Source organism: Adiantum capillus-veneris, chromosome 16, assembly GCF_014529385.1.
Source record: "Adiantum capillus-veneris isolate H3 chromosome 16, ASM1452938v2, whole genome shotgun sequence".
In the NCBI taxonomy this organism is placed as follows: Eukaryota; Viridiplantae; Streptophyta; class Polypodiopsida; order Polypodiales; family Pteridaceae; genus Adiantum; species Adiantum capillus-veneris.
In genome coordinates, this window is record NC_140946.1 from 77,751,345 (window position 1) to 77,763,718 (window position 12,374).

The 12,374-nt window shown below is 40.1% G+C and overlaps 1 protein-coding gene across 2 annotated transcripts; it reads left to right on the forward strand.

Moving 5' to 3' along the window:
• Positions 1 to 8,171: 8,171 nt before the first annotated feature.
• LOC147439314 (uncharacterized) lies at positions 8,172 to 11,426 on the forward strand. 2 transcript variants are annotated; one of them, XM_086484294.1, is made up of 6 exons: positions 8,172 to 8,532; positions 8,650 to 8,914; positions 9,592 to 9,639; positions 9,795 to 9,826; positions 9,895 to 9,964; positions 10,085 to 11,426. In XM_086484294.1, the coding sequence occupies exons 1-6, from the start codon at positions 8,255 to 8,257 to the stop codon at positions 10,142 to 10,144; spliced, it is 753 nt and encodes a 250-aa protein (XP_086340420.1). In that variant the 5' UTR covers positions 8,172 to 8,254; the 3' UTR covers positions 10,145 to 11,426. The 2 variants fall into 2 exon arrangements, 1 of the variants encoding a protein (XP_086340420.1); XR_015184465.1 differs by lacking the exon at positions 8,172 to 8,532 and having other exon boundaries at positions 8,548 to 8,859; positions 9,442 to 9,639; positions 9,795 to 11,426.
• The last annotated feature ends 948 nt before the right edge of the window (positions 11,427 to 12,374 follow it).

The following is a 12,374-nucleotide window of genomic DNA, read 5'->3' on the forward strand; positions in this document are numbered from 1 at the left end:
AAGCATGGAATAAAGAAAATAGATTTTCCAGATGAAGCAGTAAAATATATGCAGTGGGCAGTTCAACTTCAAAAGCAAAAAAATGATTCAAGAGATTTGCCATGGTCTATGTATGTGGTGAGCCTACAGATGGAAGGAAATCTCGACTTGAAGTGCCACTTCAACAATGAAATTCCTATCGGCTTATGTATTTTAGACTTGGCAAAACACTATGGGGGCAGTTTGTAGTGGAGCGAGGAGACATTTACCAATTCTCTGGATGGGATATTGGCTATTGCTAAAGTGTCAATAGATCCTTGATTTGTCTTTCTTGTATTTGTGGATTTCACTAAATTCACAAATTTGCAATGTGCATTCCAAAGATTGGGAGATAATCTGAGCTACCATTTTTGTTGTGCCTTGCATCACTTTCCATTAGCTCCATGTATAGCAACAATTTAGTTCCTAGCAATTGTTGCCTTCTTGGGATATGCTACAGACGGAAACATGGCTGCCCTGCAAAATACCCAAGATAACACAATATCTAGCATAAACAGACAAATTTGCATACCTGACGATTCCCACGATTCCCACGATTCCCGTAGCACATAAACCGCGACATATGCGAACAAAGAGAGACTGAGAGCGAGAGAGAACATAAGAGGATGTGTAGGCACACCTCCTAGAGTGGAGTGCTACGCCAACACGGTGAGAGAGAAGAGAGGAAGGAGAGAAGAATAACACAGACACTGGGTGCAATCTCCCCCCGTGCAAGAGTGAGCATTTCCCTCTTGCACGTATTTATTTACAAATTCTTCAATGCTAAAAAATGAACACATTGGCCCGCCGGACTTAAATGGCCTTAGCTCATAAAGAGTATTTAAATAATGAAATGTCCATAAAAATGATGTCGTTTTTTCATAACCCTTAGCCTTTTCCACATGTCACCTGCACTAGATAATAAAATATCAATTCCATTACATACCTCTTGTTGGAAGGCAACTGTTCTCAGATGCAAAGATAAGAAATCTGCAAACGACACTTTCCAAAAACAATGCTTAGAAATCTTTGTCATAAATATCACATAGTAAGAGAGAAAAAAGTGAAAGTGAACAACATTGATTATGCTTGTTGTCATCCATATACTACCTATTCTAGTGTCCCATTCCACTAGAATAAGCAGTATTTGTCATACCCTGAGGAATCAGGATATGATTGGTCACACTCATTATTTAATGATCCATTCTCATCATTCTCAAGTTCAATATTATAGCAATAAGACGTGCTGCCTTTATCGGTGGATCTGCATTTACCATTGTGAATTAATCTGCAATTTGTTAGTGTGATGCCTAAACCTGCGGATCTGCACAGATAATTGGTTTTGCCTAAATCGGAGAATTTACACCGAGATGAGCATTTACACACTGCCTAAATCGGTGGATCTATGTGTATGTAACCAATGGACTAGACAGGGCATAAAAACATAAAAAATGTACTACCTGTTGCACACCACATTGGAGTAAGGTTGAGTAACAAAGTACTGACAAATTGGTATTTAACGGAAAGCACCTCGGCTCATGTGAGTAGCTGTATATCTCAATGTGAAATGATCGCAATAGCAATTTCATTTAATACAAGTATTGGCACAATGCTAGAGAATCCAGGTAATTAAAAGAGCCCTGCCTTCTTTCAAAAAAATATATGGTAATCAAGCTGATAAGTAAGCCACATGTGTTGAATCTATGTAACGTTGTTGTTCTTTGTTGAATGGTATTAGTAGATATGTGTAGGAATATGGGTATTTGAGAGAGTGCTATCAGTGTATAATTACTTGTGTTTTTGATAAGATTTTTCAAAATCCAAAATGAAAATGCGGACAGGACTTACCTATTTGCTCTCTGTAAATCATTAGACTTTGGATGATGTACTGCGTACCAATTTGTGATTGGGGAGAGAGATACAGGTAGGAGACAACTGTAATTAGCAAAAGTCATTTACAATGATGATCCTTGGATCAATCGGAAAGTGAGATGGAATTAATATATTGTCAATTGTTTTTTCTTTTTGAGCTCTACGAGAAAAATTGATTTATCAAGGCAACCATTATGCCAAGTAAGAGAATATGAAGAAAACCCTTATTTTTTTAAAAACATATATCAGAGATATTGGTCACGTTATAGAGATATTTTATTAGCCATAGCAACCAATTCTGAGTGAGGAACGAAGATATATATATATATATATATATATATATATCTATATCTATATATATATATATATATATATATATATATATATATAGAGAGAGAGAGAGAGAGAGAGAGAGAGAGAGAGAGAGAGAGAGAGAGAGAGAGGGACTATTGTTTGCAAGTAAAAACACCAATGGGAATTATATTATCCAAAACCCAATAATGAGGAGATTGTCACGGCCAAGCAAAAATTACAATGAAAAATGCAAAGAAGACAATTGGTTTATATAGAGTTTAGAATTTTGTTAGGTGATTCTCTACCGTCGTGACAAAGTTTGACAAACACGCTAAAATCCTTCTTACCCTACTAATGTCAGCTTTATGATTATTTCAAAAAGATCGTGGGTGAAAGCTTAATTCTAGACATTGCTTTTGTTAGGGTTACAGGCATAGTGGTCCTATTGGTGGTTCCACTTGTACACGAGATCTAATGGAAAGGCCTATCACACAAACATATATGAAAACTGACAAATAAAGAAGGTGATCGAGCTGGGGGGGATGTATGGCTCAAGTGGAGTGACCACGATGATGATGAATGGTGCCAATGTATATATCAAGAAAGTAGAGCACTCCGTCACAAAGTTGGGGTGTCCACAAAGGTCACTGTGGACTATGATCCGTGGCTGAAAAGGATAGTAGAGAAAGAAAGGGGGACTGAAGAGTCTTGTTGTATTGCATGGGATAATTGCATCGGAAATCACAATGGACAACCTTTGGAATAAAAAGCCTTCAAGTAGAGGACAAGAGCACATAGATTCTAAATCTTTCAACCGCACATTCATCACCCTTCGACTTGTCGTTTGTGTTCCTGGTCACAGCATCGCCATCGACTGTTGCTGCCGTTAAGTATGCCACCCTCTTATGTATGTGCACATCATTAAGAAATAAGCGAAGATCAAAGCTCCATTGAGTCGCGGTCGCTCCAAAATAGAAGAGATCTACCCAAATGGAGAGCAGCCTTCACTGGGCAACGTCAAAGAGCCTAGGATGGATTTAAACAAGATGATGGTATTTAGGAAATGGGAAATACCCTAATTAGCTGGTGTTGTGGGCAAAGAGGGTTATGGTGGTGCAACCGCGAGTATATGGGGTAGCTGCATCAGACAAAATGCAATCGTAGTAGGAGGTATCCTCGGTTGTGCACGATACGACATCAACATTAAGTGTAGCATAGCTAATTTAGGTGGTAGTTGTGTGATCAAGAACTCTCCTCATTGCCACTCTCAGTATGTCACCTCCCTAATACGCCCTTGTTGAGACACCATGCATGTCATTGTAAAGGCCTTGGCCAGATTCGGTCCGTGTGCCGGCAATTGCAGAAGAGAGAGAGCTGATGAGGAGCACAATCGCCATGACCACATGTAGAGCCATGTGTTTAACCTCTAAATGTGACCTGTAATTTTTGGGTTAGCTAGAAGGAGGCGTTAAGTAAGCTTGAATCCCGTCGTGATGGAGTAGGAATGTAGCTTTGAATGAGTTGGTGTGAGGATGTATGATGTATAATAGTGCAGAATGATTTAGACAAGCTTAGGAAATGATGCAGGGATTCTGTGTGAGGAACAAACATGCAAGCAGCACAAGGTGCATCTAAGAGTCGCTGCCAAATTGTGTGAACATGAGGTGAGGGTGCAGGGAGTCATCAGATTCATAATAAATGGAAAGTGTAATAGATTGAGTGGTTGAAAAATGTGTGCTTGAGTTGCAGTGGGTGAACAAAACAGGTCATTGGCGGCTGACAAGGGTGGTGAGTAGAGGAGACGGAGCCGCCATGCACTGAAGTGCACCTTGGCAGCATGAGGTTGTTAGCTGGAGTGTTGAAAAGCACTTGAGAGAAATTGGTTGGTGCATGAAAGGATAGAGGAGGTGGAATAGAAATCATAGAAGAAGTACATTGTCGAGAAATTTGCGGTCTTGCCAGGAAAGCACCGGGCTTATGGCTGTGAGAGTTTGTGAGAGAACTCAACAAAAACTATATGAAGGAGTTAAACCATAGATGCTATGAAGACTAGGGTTTGTAAAGAAGTGCAATCAAAGAAGACTCACTCTTTCTCTCTTGCACTCACACACACAAAGAAAGAACACAAAAGAGAATGTCAAAACCATACGAAAATGAAAACATCAAGGCTATGGTCATATCATATCATGGGTAATATGAAAGGGTTAATAGATGAGTTAATGGCATTCAATCTTGACTGACCAAATAGGCTACGAATTGTTCTTTGGAATTGTAGTTTTGTGCTTACCATAATATATATATTTTGTCTAGTGATTGGGATTATTTGTGTGTACAAATCATCCTCTTGGTTCATAGCAAGATAACTACGCTTACGTCAAAAGAAAAGTTATAGTCTATGAGAGGTAGTATGATGGGATCCGGTGATAGAAGTATTTCATTAAGCCTTTCTGGGCCAAAGAGAAACACTATACGTTGTTGAAAGTGTATTTTTCGGCTAATCCATACGTTAATTCTAATAGATCGTACAGAGTGAAAGCGATAGAAATGATCATCATGTGGGTTATTCATCTAGGATAGTATGTGAGAAATGTAGATATGAGAGAAGTGAAGAGATGAGAAGTTTCCCTCCTAAGCCCTATTCTTGCCCGTAAGCAATAAGGATACTGCGGGGAGAGATGTACCTGTAGAAAAGAGAACCTAGAATTTGCAGAGAGGATGAATTACCAAGAATGAGAGAGATAGGTTTGGTTAAGGAGATGAGATTAGATACATATATATATATCTATATGTCGGATTAGAGATGAAAAAGAAAACAATAAGAAATCAAGAAAACATCAATGTAGAACACATCTTACTTGACAAACCCTTCGGCACCATTATTGATGGAGAGAGAAGAAGAGGGGAGCACTCCACTTTGATTGATACGCCAAGTACAACACCTTCTTTGATTAGAGTTGATCTTCCAAGGATAGCGTACAAGAATGGCTAGTCTTCCTCTAGGAGAAAGTGTAGGCTTGGGATTATGTTAATGGGGCTAAGTACAATTAGGCATTACTACTCACTCCCTCAAGAATTCCTCTCATCAATGGCTTGAATGCTTGAGTTTCTTTTTTTTCAAGGAAGAAGAGGTCCCCTTTTATAGGTGAAGGGAACCCCCAAGGGTTTACACAAGAAGAGAGGAGCCAGTGTGAATAGGAATTGGAAAAGTTGGAAATGAGCTGTCCCTGCATGATTTGGGCAGACTGGGGTCCAGTATTTTGATCATATCTCCTCAACCGTGGCTCCAAATAAAAAAGTAAAAATATGGGCAAAAACTTCAGCTCATTAGCTACGATTTTTATTTTAAAATCATTTTCCAATTCGGATTGGAACCTTGTGTAAAAAATTCATCAAAATAGGGTCCATTTTTGGCAGCAAAAGTCTTCCCGTGGTCCCCTTAGCCTAAACTTTCATTTAATTCCAAAGGACACCTCATGCCATATGAAAGCATGACATTGCTTCTTGACAAAGTTTTGTAATCATGATTGGAATAATGCATTAAAATAAGTGTATCTTTGAAATCATGCCACCTAGTGTTCCACTAGGATTTGATTCCCTCCTAGTAGCTATTTAAAAAGAAATATAAGAAAAGTATAAAAAATACATAGAATATATATATATTGGAGTTTACCCTAGATATAGGATCTATCTAGGATGTGAGATGATAATGAGATAGTAGAAATAAAGAATCAATGCTTTTTGCCTCAAGTTAAAGAGGCAGAGCTATTGAGCTTTTCCCATAGTATTTTCTGATGGTAAAGTAAGGATAGGTTACCCTTGAGAAAAATAATAGGATGAGATAGAAGGCTTATTATTATACTTAAATATGCATATGTACATTATAGGAAAGATAATTATGTATCTAAAAAGTTACCAGATAGATCTTGTAGCATGCGTTTCCACTATGTACGTGTCACAGCACGACAACGTACAAGTGAGCGCCATACAGAGTGGAGTGGGTGGCCACCAATGGAGAGAGAGTGAGTGAGTGAGTGATATCGGGTGGCTTGTAGAGAGAGAGAGAGAGACTTGAGAAACAGTGAGTGTACTAAGGGTTGGTGATCGAAAAGCTGAGGCTGAAGTGTTGCATGGGTGGAAGTTCATCTCCCGTTTGCATGCGCACACGAGTGGTGCAGTCCAAACGACAGCTTCTGTCCCATGCTTGTGCTTAGGTTGTAGCGTGTGCATCCTTTGAGAAAGACAAGGTGGAGGTGAGGCGGGGTAGAGCGCAGCAGAGGTGGATGTGAAGTTAGGGGGCTTGCAAGATGTGCACCCTCAAGGGTTGGCAACTCCAAAATTTTCTCTGAGGCCTACTTGCCTGATTGTCAACAGACTACTTTGCCCAATTGGGTGTGTGCGCACACACAACTACACACACACACTTGGTGCTTCAAGCCCGTCGTAGAGCACAATTTGTGTTGTGTTTATTTGTTGTTGACCAATTTAAAGTTGTTCAATTGCCATTATTAGTGCTACTCCTCGACTCGCTGCTCATTTCATCAACAGAGCGTCCAATTAACTGTGTGATGAAACCAAAGATCCACCCAATTTGTGAACGGTGAGCACTAGCCTGTTGTTGGATAGTTTTTCTCATAGACACCACCTCCGCGAACCAGTGCCGTTGTTTCCCCGGCCTATATCCATTTTTTGTATTTTGCGTTAACTTGATCCCTCGTAATCCTTTGAACACCTTAATTATTATTTGGTATATTGTTTCCACGCTGCTAATGTTAATCAAGCTCCTAATATAAGTGTCATGGTTCGATAATATCATAGAACATTGAAATTTCCTATCTACTTCCTACATATCTAAATTAATACTTACCTACAATATGATATTGTGCTTCCCTTTCTTCTATTGACATCTTCATATCTTGGCAATTATATGCAAACCTATTACAACTTGACGATTTCTATTGTTCAAACACCTCCCATTTCCAACATACGTGTAAGCACTCAAGGTAAAATAGATATTGCATTAGTTACTTAGTACACATATGAAGATCATTATAAATAAAAATGAGTAATTAAAAAGTACTTAGCTCCAAATTTTTCACGTTCTCCCTTCCTACAATCTGTATCTTGCCCGCAGCAATGGTCTGTGCTCTGATACCACTGCTACAGACAAAAACATGGTTGCCCTGCAAAATACCCAAGATAACACAATATCTAGTATGAACGGACAAATTTTCATACCTGGCGATTCCCATAGCACATAAACCGCGACGTATGCAAACAGAGAGAGACTGAGAGCAAGACAGAACATAAGAGCACGTTGGTGCACCTATGTTGTGTCAACACAGGGAGTAGCCAGCAGCAGGTGTACGACATTAGGTAGGGCGATGGTATCGGACTTTGGTAGGACTTATATGCATATTGGAGAAGGTACGGTGGGGATATGTATGTCAAATGTGGCAATTTACAGGTTGATGATGGCTTTTGGAGCTTTACTAGTCGGGATGCTTACAAATACCTAAAGCTCGGTGATTGCTATCTTTTTCTGTAGCCTCGGCACTGTTCTACAGTTCGGGTTTTTTGGCTTGTCATTCAAAGTTCTTGGGAGGAAGATGTGCCAAGATGAAGGTCGAGCTAAATTTCTTGGAGTATGTTGAATGTGGCATTGAGCTTGAAGTCGAAAGCAATCATGGCAATTGTCACCTCGCCCGGTGGAGATCTCGGCATCATAGGATCAACTTTGCAGAGCGGTTTATATTTACTTGCGGCCATGATGGCCTCGGCACGAGTGCCTGGCTCCCTGCGCTAAGGTATGTGGAGCTCGTGACAGTCGTGCCGAGCATTCTCTCGTGGGACAAGGGACCAAGCAAGGGTTTTTTTTAATCAAGCTCTAAATAGCTTAAAGCTATTTTTTAAAGAAAGAATCGTGTTTGGCGTTGCATGCACGAGGGGAGGGCGGCACCACTGACGGATGCATGAGGGGGGCTGCAGTTCATGAGATAGAGAGCCCGCCAGTTGGCAGATAGCCAGGAATTGAAGGCCGAGAGCAGAAAGGGAGGGCGCGACTTTTTGTAGCATGGTTGGCCAGGAGGGAGGTGGCCAGATCAGAGGAAGAGAGAGGCTACAAGTTGGGAGGGGGCTCGGACCCACAGGGAGCTGGATAGCACATGTGGGGTTGCCGACCTGCAAAGCAGGAGGAGAACGTCATACAGGGCCATGGCCTAGAGCTGCTGTAGAAGGACGAGACCCACCAGGGCTGCATGCATGGAGGAGCATTAGGTGGCCCTGGCCTGAGGGGCGGTTTCTGGAAATGAGAAGGGAACGGGGTACTGCATATGAGAGGGCTTCCGCGAGGTGAGTGGATGGCAGGGACAGAGAGTCGGCCAGAGAGCCCCACAAGGGGAGGTTGCAAAAGAGCAACTAAGGAAGGTACCAGGTTGCAGGCTTTGCATTGAAGTACTGGCCATTAAGGGCTGGCTACAGAGCAAAAGGAGGGTTATATGGGGGCTGCAAGTCGGGAAGAATAAATCCACCAAGTAGACAGAGGCTTGGCCAAGCAAGAGAAGCCATCGAGGATCACGTGCAAGGAGGATCAAGCTGCACGAAGCATCATGTTATGAAGCCGGCAAATATCGAGTTCGCCATCATTTTATTAGATTGGGTTTATGTGATACATAGTTGGTTTGTGTTTTTTGTCGAGTTTGCCATCAATCTTATCTATGTCTCGTCTTTTGCCGTATGTTTGTGGTAGTGTTGGCTCCGGTATTGTGTGTGTGAGCAGAGAGAGAGAGGGAGAGAGATTGTGCGGGCAAATTGTATATGTAGTCGAGGCATGTGTCACTTCCCTGTGTGAGTGCGTTTACAGATTGGGGAGCTGTATGCATCAATTGGTGTCGAGATATGATGGTGTTTTGATGAGCTTGTTGTGCTGAGTTGTTTCTAGGTTAGCGTGTACAGTTGGTGTTGCTCGTAGGGGAGTTGGTGCATTGGAGATTTGCAGATAGTGTGCGTGTGTGTGTGTGTGTGTGTGATTCTGTGTGGTTAGGGGTGTGGGTTAATCCCTGGGCTATAGAGAGGCAAGTTTGGAGTGTGCTGGGTTTTGTTCCCCCTTTCTATCAGTGGTGCCCCCACTGAGGATCTACTGATTGCTCCTCGTTGAAGTTTTAAAGCCTGAAGATGATGCATGATATCGGATTGGTTCTTGCTAGAGAAGAAGAGGCTGCAGATTGGTTTTCTGATCTGGAGGTATACCTATTGTTGCAGAGAATAATTTTTGGCGATGAAGCCAAATTGAAGGCACTACCATTGGTTCTGTAAGGACGAGCCAAAGCTTGGTTTGAAGGATTGAAGGTTGTAGATCGGAAGTCGTTGCAGGAGATTCGCAAGCAGTTTGTTGAAGCTTTTTAGAAGCAGGTTTCTCCATCAGACTTGGGTGAACAATTCAGCAAGATAAAGCAGGATGTAAGTGAATATTTTGCTTTGTTTTTGGATAAATTTGAGTCTATTTGGGAAAGACTAGCTGCTATTACATGTGTGAAATGGAGATCATTTCAAGCAAGAGCAGTTTGTAGCCTGCTTGCATCCGCGAATCAAGAAGGTCGAGTGTGGTGGTGCAGAGGACTATGCGCAAATGGTTTGCTCGGCAAAGGTAAAGAGCAAGAAAGCAAAGAGGAAGTTGGAGATTGGCTTGTTGAAGCCTGCAATTTATGGGTACAGCTCAACAACGGAGCTTCATCCTATGCCAAAAGAAAGTTCAAGCATCAAACAAGTAGCTGCTTTGCCATTGGTAAGCCATTATGGTCATTCGTTTCAATTTGTACCTCCAGTTCGGTATGCTGTTGTACAAGACTCTGTTAGCCCTCGGCTAGCAAGGATGTAGTCTTAGCCAAAGTGTGTATGCATGAAGAATCAAATGAAGCTATGGATCAGAGCTCACATGACAAGTTTGAAGATATTGGCAAAGTGATGGTCGAAGTTGTGCAGGAAGAAGCTAGCCAGGGGTTGGGCAACCTTGCCCTACCAATTGCACTGAAGAGATGGACCTTATTGGAAAAGTGGTAGACTTGTTACCCAAGAACCCATTCTACAGTAGAGAATTGGTTAAGAATTTATCCACTTCAAGCATACTTTTGACAAGAAATACTTACTAATTGACTTAGATTTAGTTGAAGTTTATGATATTGAAACTAAGAGAGAATGCAACATAAAAAAGGTTAGGTTTTCAATTTGACTTTGTTTATGACAATGAGTATATTGAGTATTGAATTTGTTTATGACAATGAGTATATTGGTAGATGGATTTTCCATCTAATATTACCATATGATATACAATATAAAGCTCACATCTATTGTTTCATCGACATTAAATGTTCTCATTTTTCAATTCAAATTCATTACAAGAAAATGGATTGGCTATATGCATGAATGATTTGAAGGAAACTATTGAATTACCGAAATAAACTCATCCAAAACCTTTTCCAAGGCTTCAACCACCTCCTTATCACCTACCACTTGCTATCAGCAAGGACATCAAAAAGAGTACGTATCGTGGATCTAGAGGGATTTCTTCTCAAGACAATTGAAACAAAACATGGAGATTCTATGCCAACTTGGGCTCAAAAAATGCGACTTGTGGAGGATAAAGATGAAGTGTTTCATGTGGTGCGACCAGATGCAGAGTTTTTTTGGATTTTTGTAGTGAATACTTTGAGCTATGGATATGGAGTTGCTATAACTTAACAAGAGTGAAACACATCATACAAGAATGCTTCCCTAAGCATTATACCAATTTCAAGATGCTTGTGAGTAACAAGATTTGCCAAAATCCAAACATCATGCTAGGATTAAGAAGGGTTTATCACAAAAATTTGAGTCATTTGGAATATGTTTGAGGATTTGGATGCAAAAAAATACCCTAATTTTTTATGGCACTCCATACAAGGTGATGTGGACATGCCAGGGACATACCTTATATTTCCAAAGATGTGGAGGCAAACATTTAGGCACCTTCAAAGCTTCTTGCAAGAAACAATGATGCCATGGTTGGTAGGATGGTTGTTTGCAAGAGACAAGAGAGAATATACGTACAACACAATTGTGAATCAGTACTATGATTCTGAGACAAATTATGTCCTTGGTGTGTACTTGTCGATGCAAAAGCATTGATTAACAATGATCCACAAGATGTCTCATTCATTTTTGTAATGGGTATCTTTCGATGTTTGTATAATTACATGATATAAATTTTATCTTAGAGAAAAGATGTGTCAATTTGATGAACACTTTAATAAAGTGCACCCTACTCTAAGGGAACTTTAATGTATTACTAGAGTGCATCCTATTGTAAGGAGTCTCCAATGTATTGTTTGAGTGCACCTTGTTTTTTTGGGACTTCTTTTTTATTCAATTGGGATCTATGTTTGATCATTTAGTAAACAATAGTTAATTTTTTGTTTCTTGAGAAATTTTATGTTAGTCCTCTCAAGGTTTCATCTATTTGTAACTAAAAAAATTTGATGTTTTGACGTCAAAATAAAACTTGCAAGTGTGAAATGGAGAATTCATGGACTTTGGATGTGTGAGAGAGATCTCTTTTATAGATACAAATGTTTTCTTCAAGATTCTATCACTACATCCTTCATGTAAAAGAGGTTTAGAAAATTAAAAAAATCTGAAAGGAAAACTATGGAATCTAACTGCATGTACTCTTGAGTTGTCCTAGAAGTCAATGTATGCATGCCTATCTTAATGAAGGTTTAGATCTAATAAGATTCTTCTTGGAAATTGCTTTCTCTTATTCAAAATTAAATAGCTTATTACAATTTATTTTCTTGTAGGTAAAAAATATTATATTATGTGTATTTTGAACCTAATTGCTTACCCTTCAAACCAAATCTCATTTCTTGCATAGAGAACCACTTAAAAATAGTCAATAATAATCATTTTAACTAACTTTATCACTTTGAGTGTAGCTTGATAAGAAGTGGACTTTGCATTCATCCACAAGTCAAGGGAACCTAGCTTGGACAAGTGGTGGGCTTTCCATTCCTCCATAAGTCAAGGGAGGTTAGCTTGGATGAGTGAACCATGAAACCAACACTCCTATGATGCAACCAAGAATATGCTACATGTTTTATGTATGCTTCATGTCTCAAATGAGGAAGATCTAGATTAGCAGTGGACCTTGCTTGAATGTC

What these genes read in the sequence shown, in the direction of transcription:
- LOC147439314 (XM_086484294.1), top strand. Translation starts at nt 8,255, where the DNA reads ATGGTTGGCCAGGAGGGAGGTGGCCAGATCAGAGGAAGAGAGAGGCTA. An exon ending in TCTATGTCTCGTCTTTTGCC is followed by an intron (nt 8,915 to 9,591) that starts GTATGTTTGTGG and finishes TTTTAGAAGCAG; the next exon opens with GTTTCTCCATCAGACTTGGG. An exon ending in AAATGGTTTGCTCGGCAAAG is followed by an intron (nt 9,827 to 9,894) that starts GTAAAGAGCAAG and finishes TTATGGGTACAG; the next exon opens with CTCAACAACGGAGCTTCATC.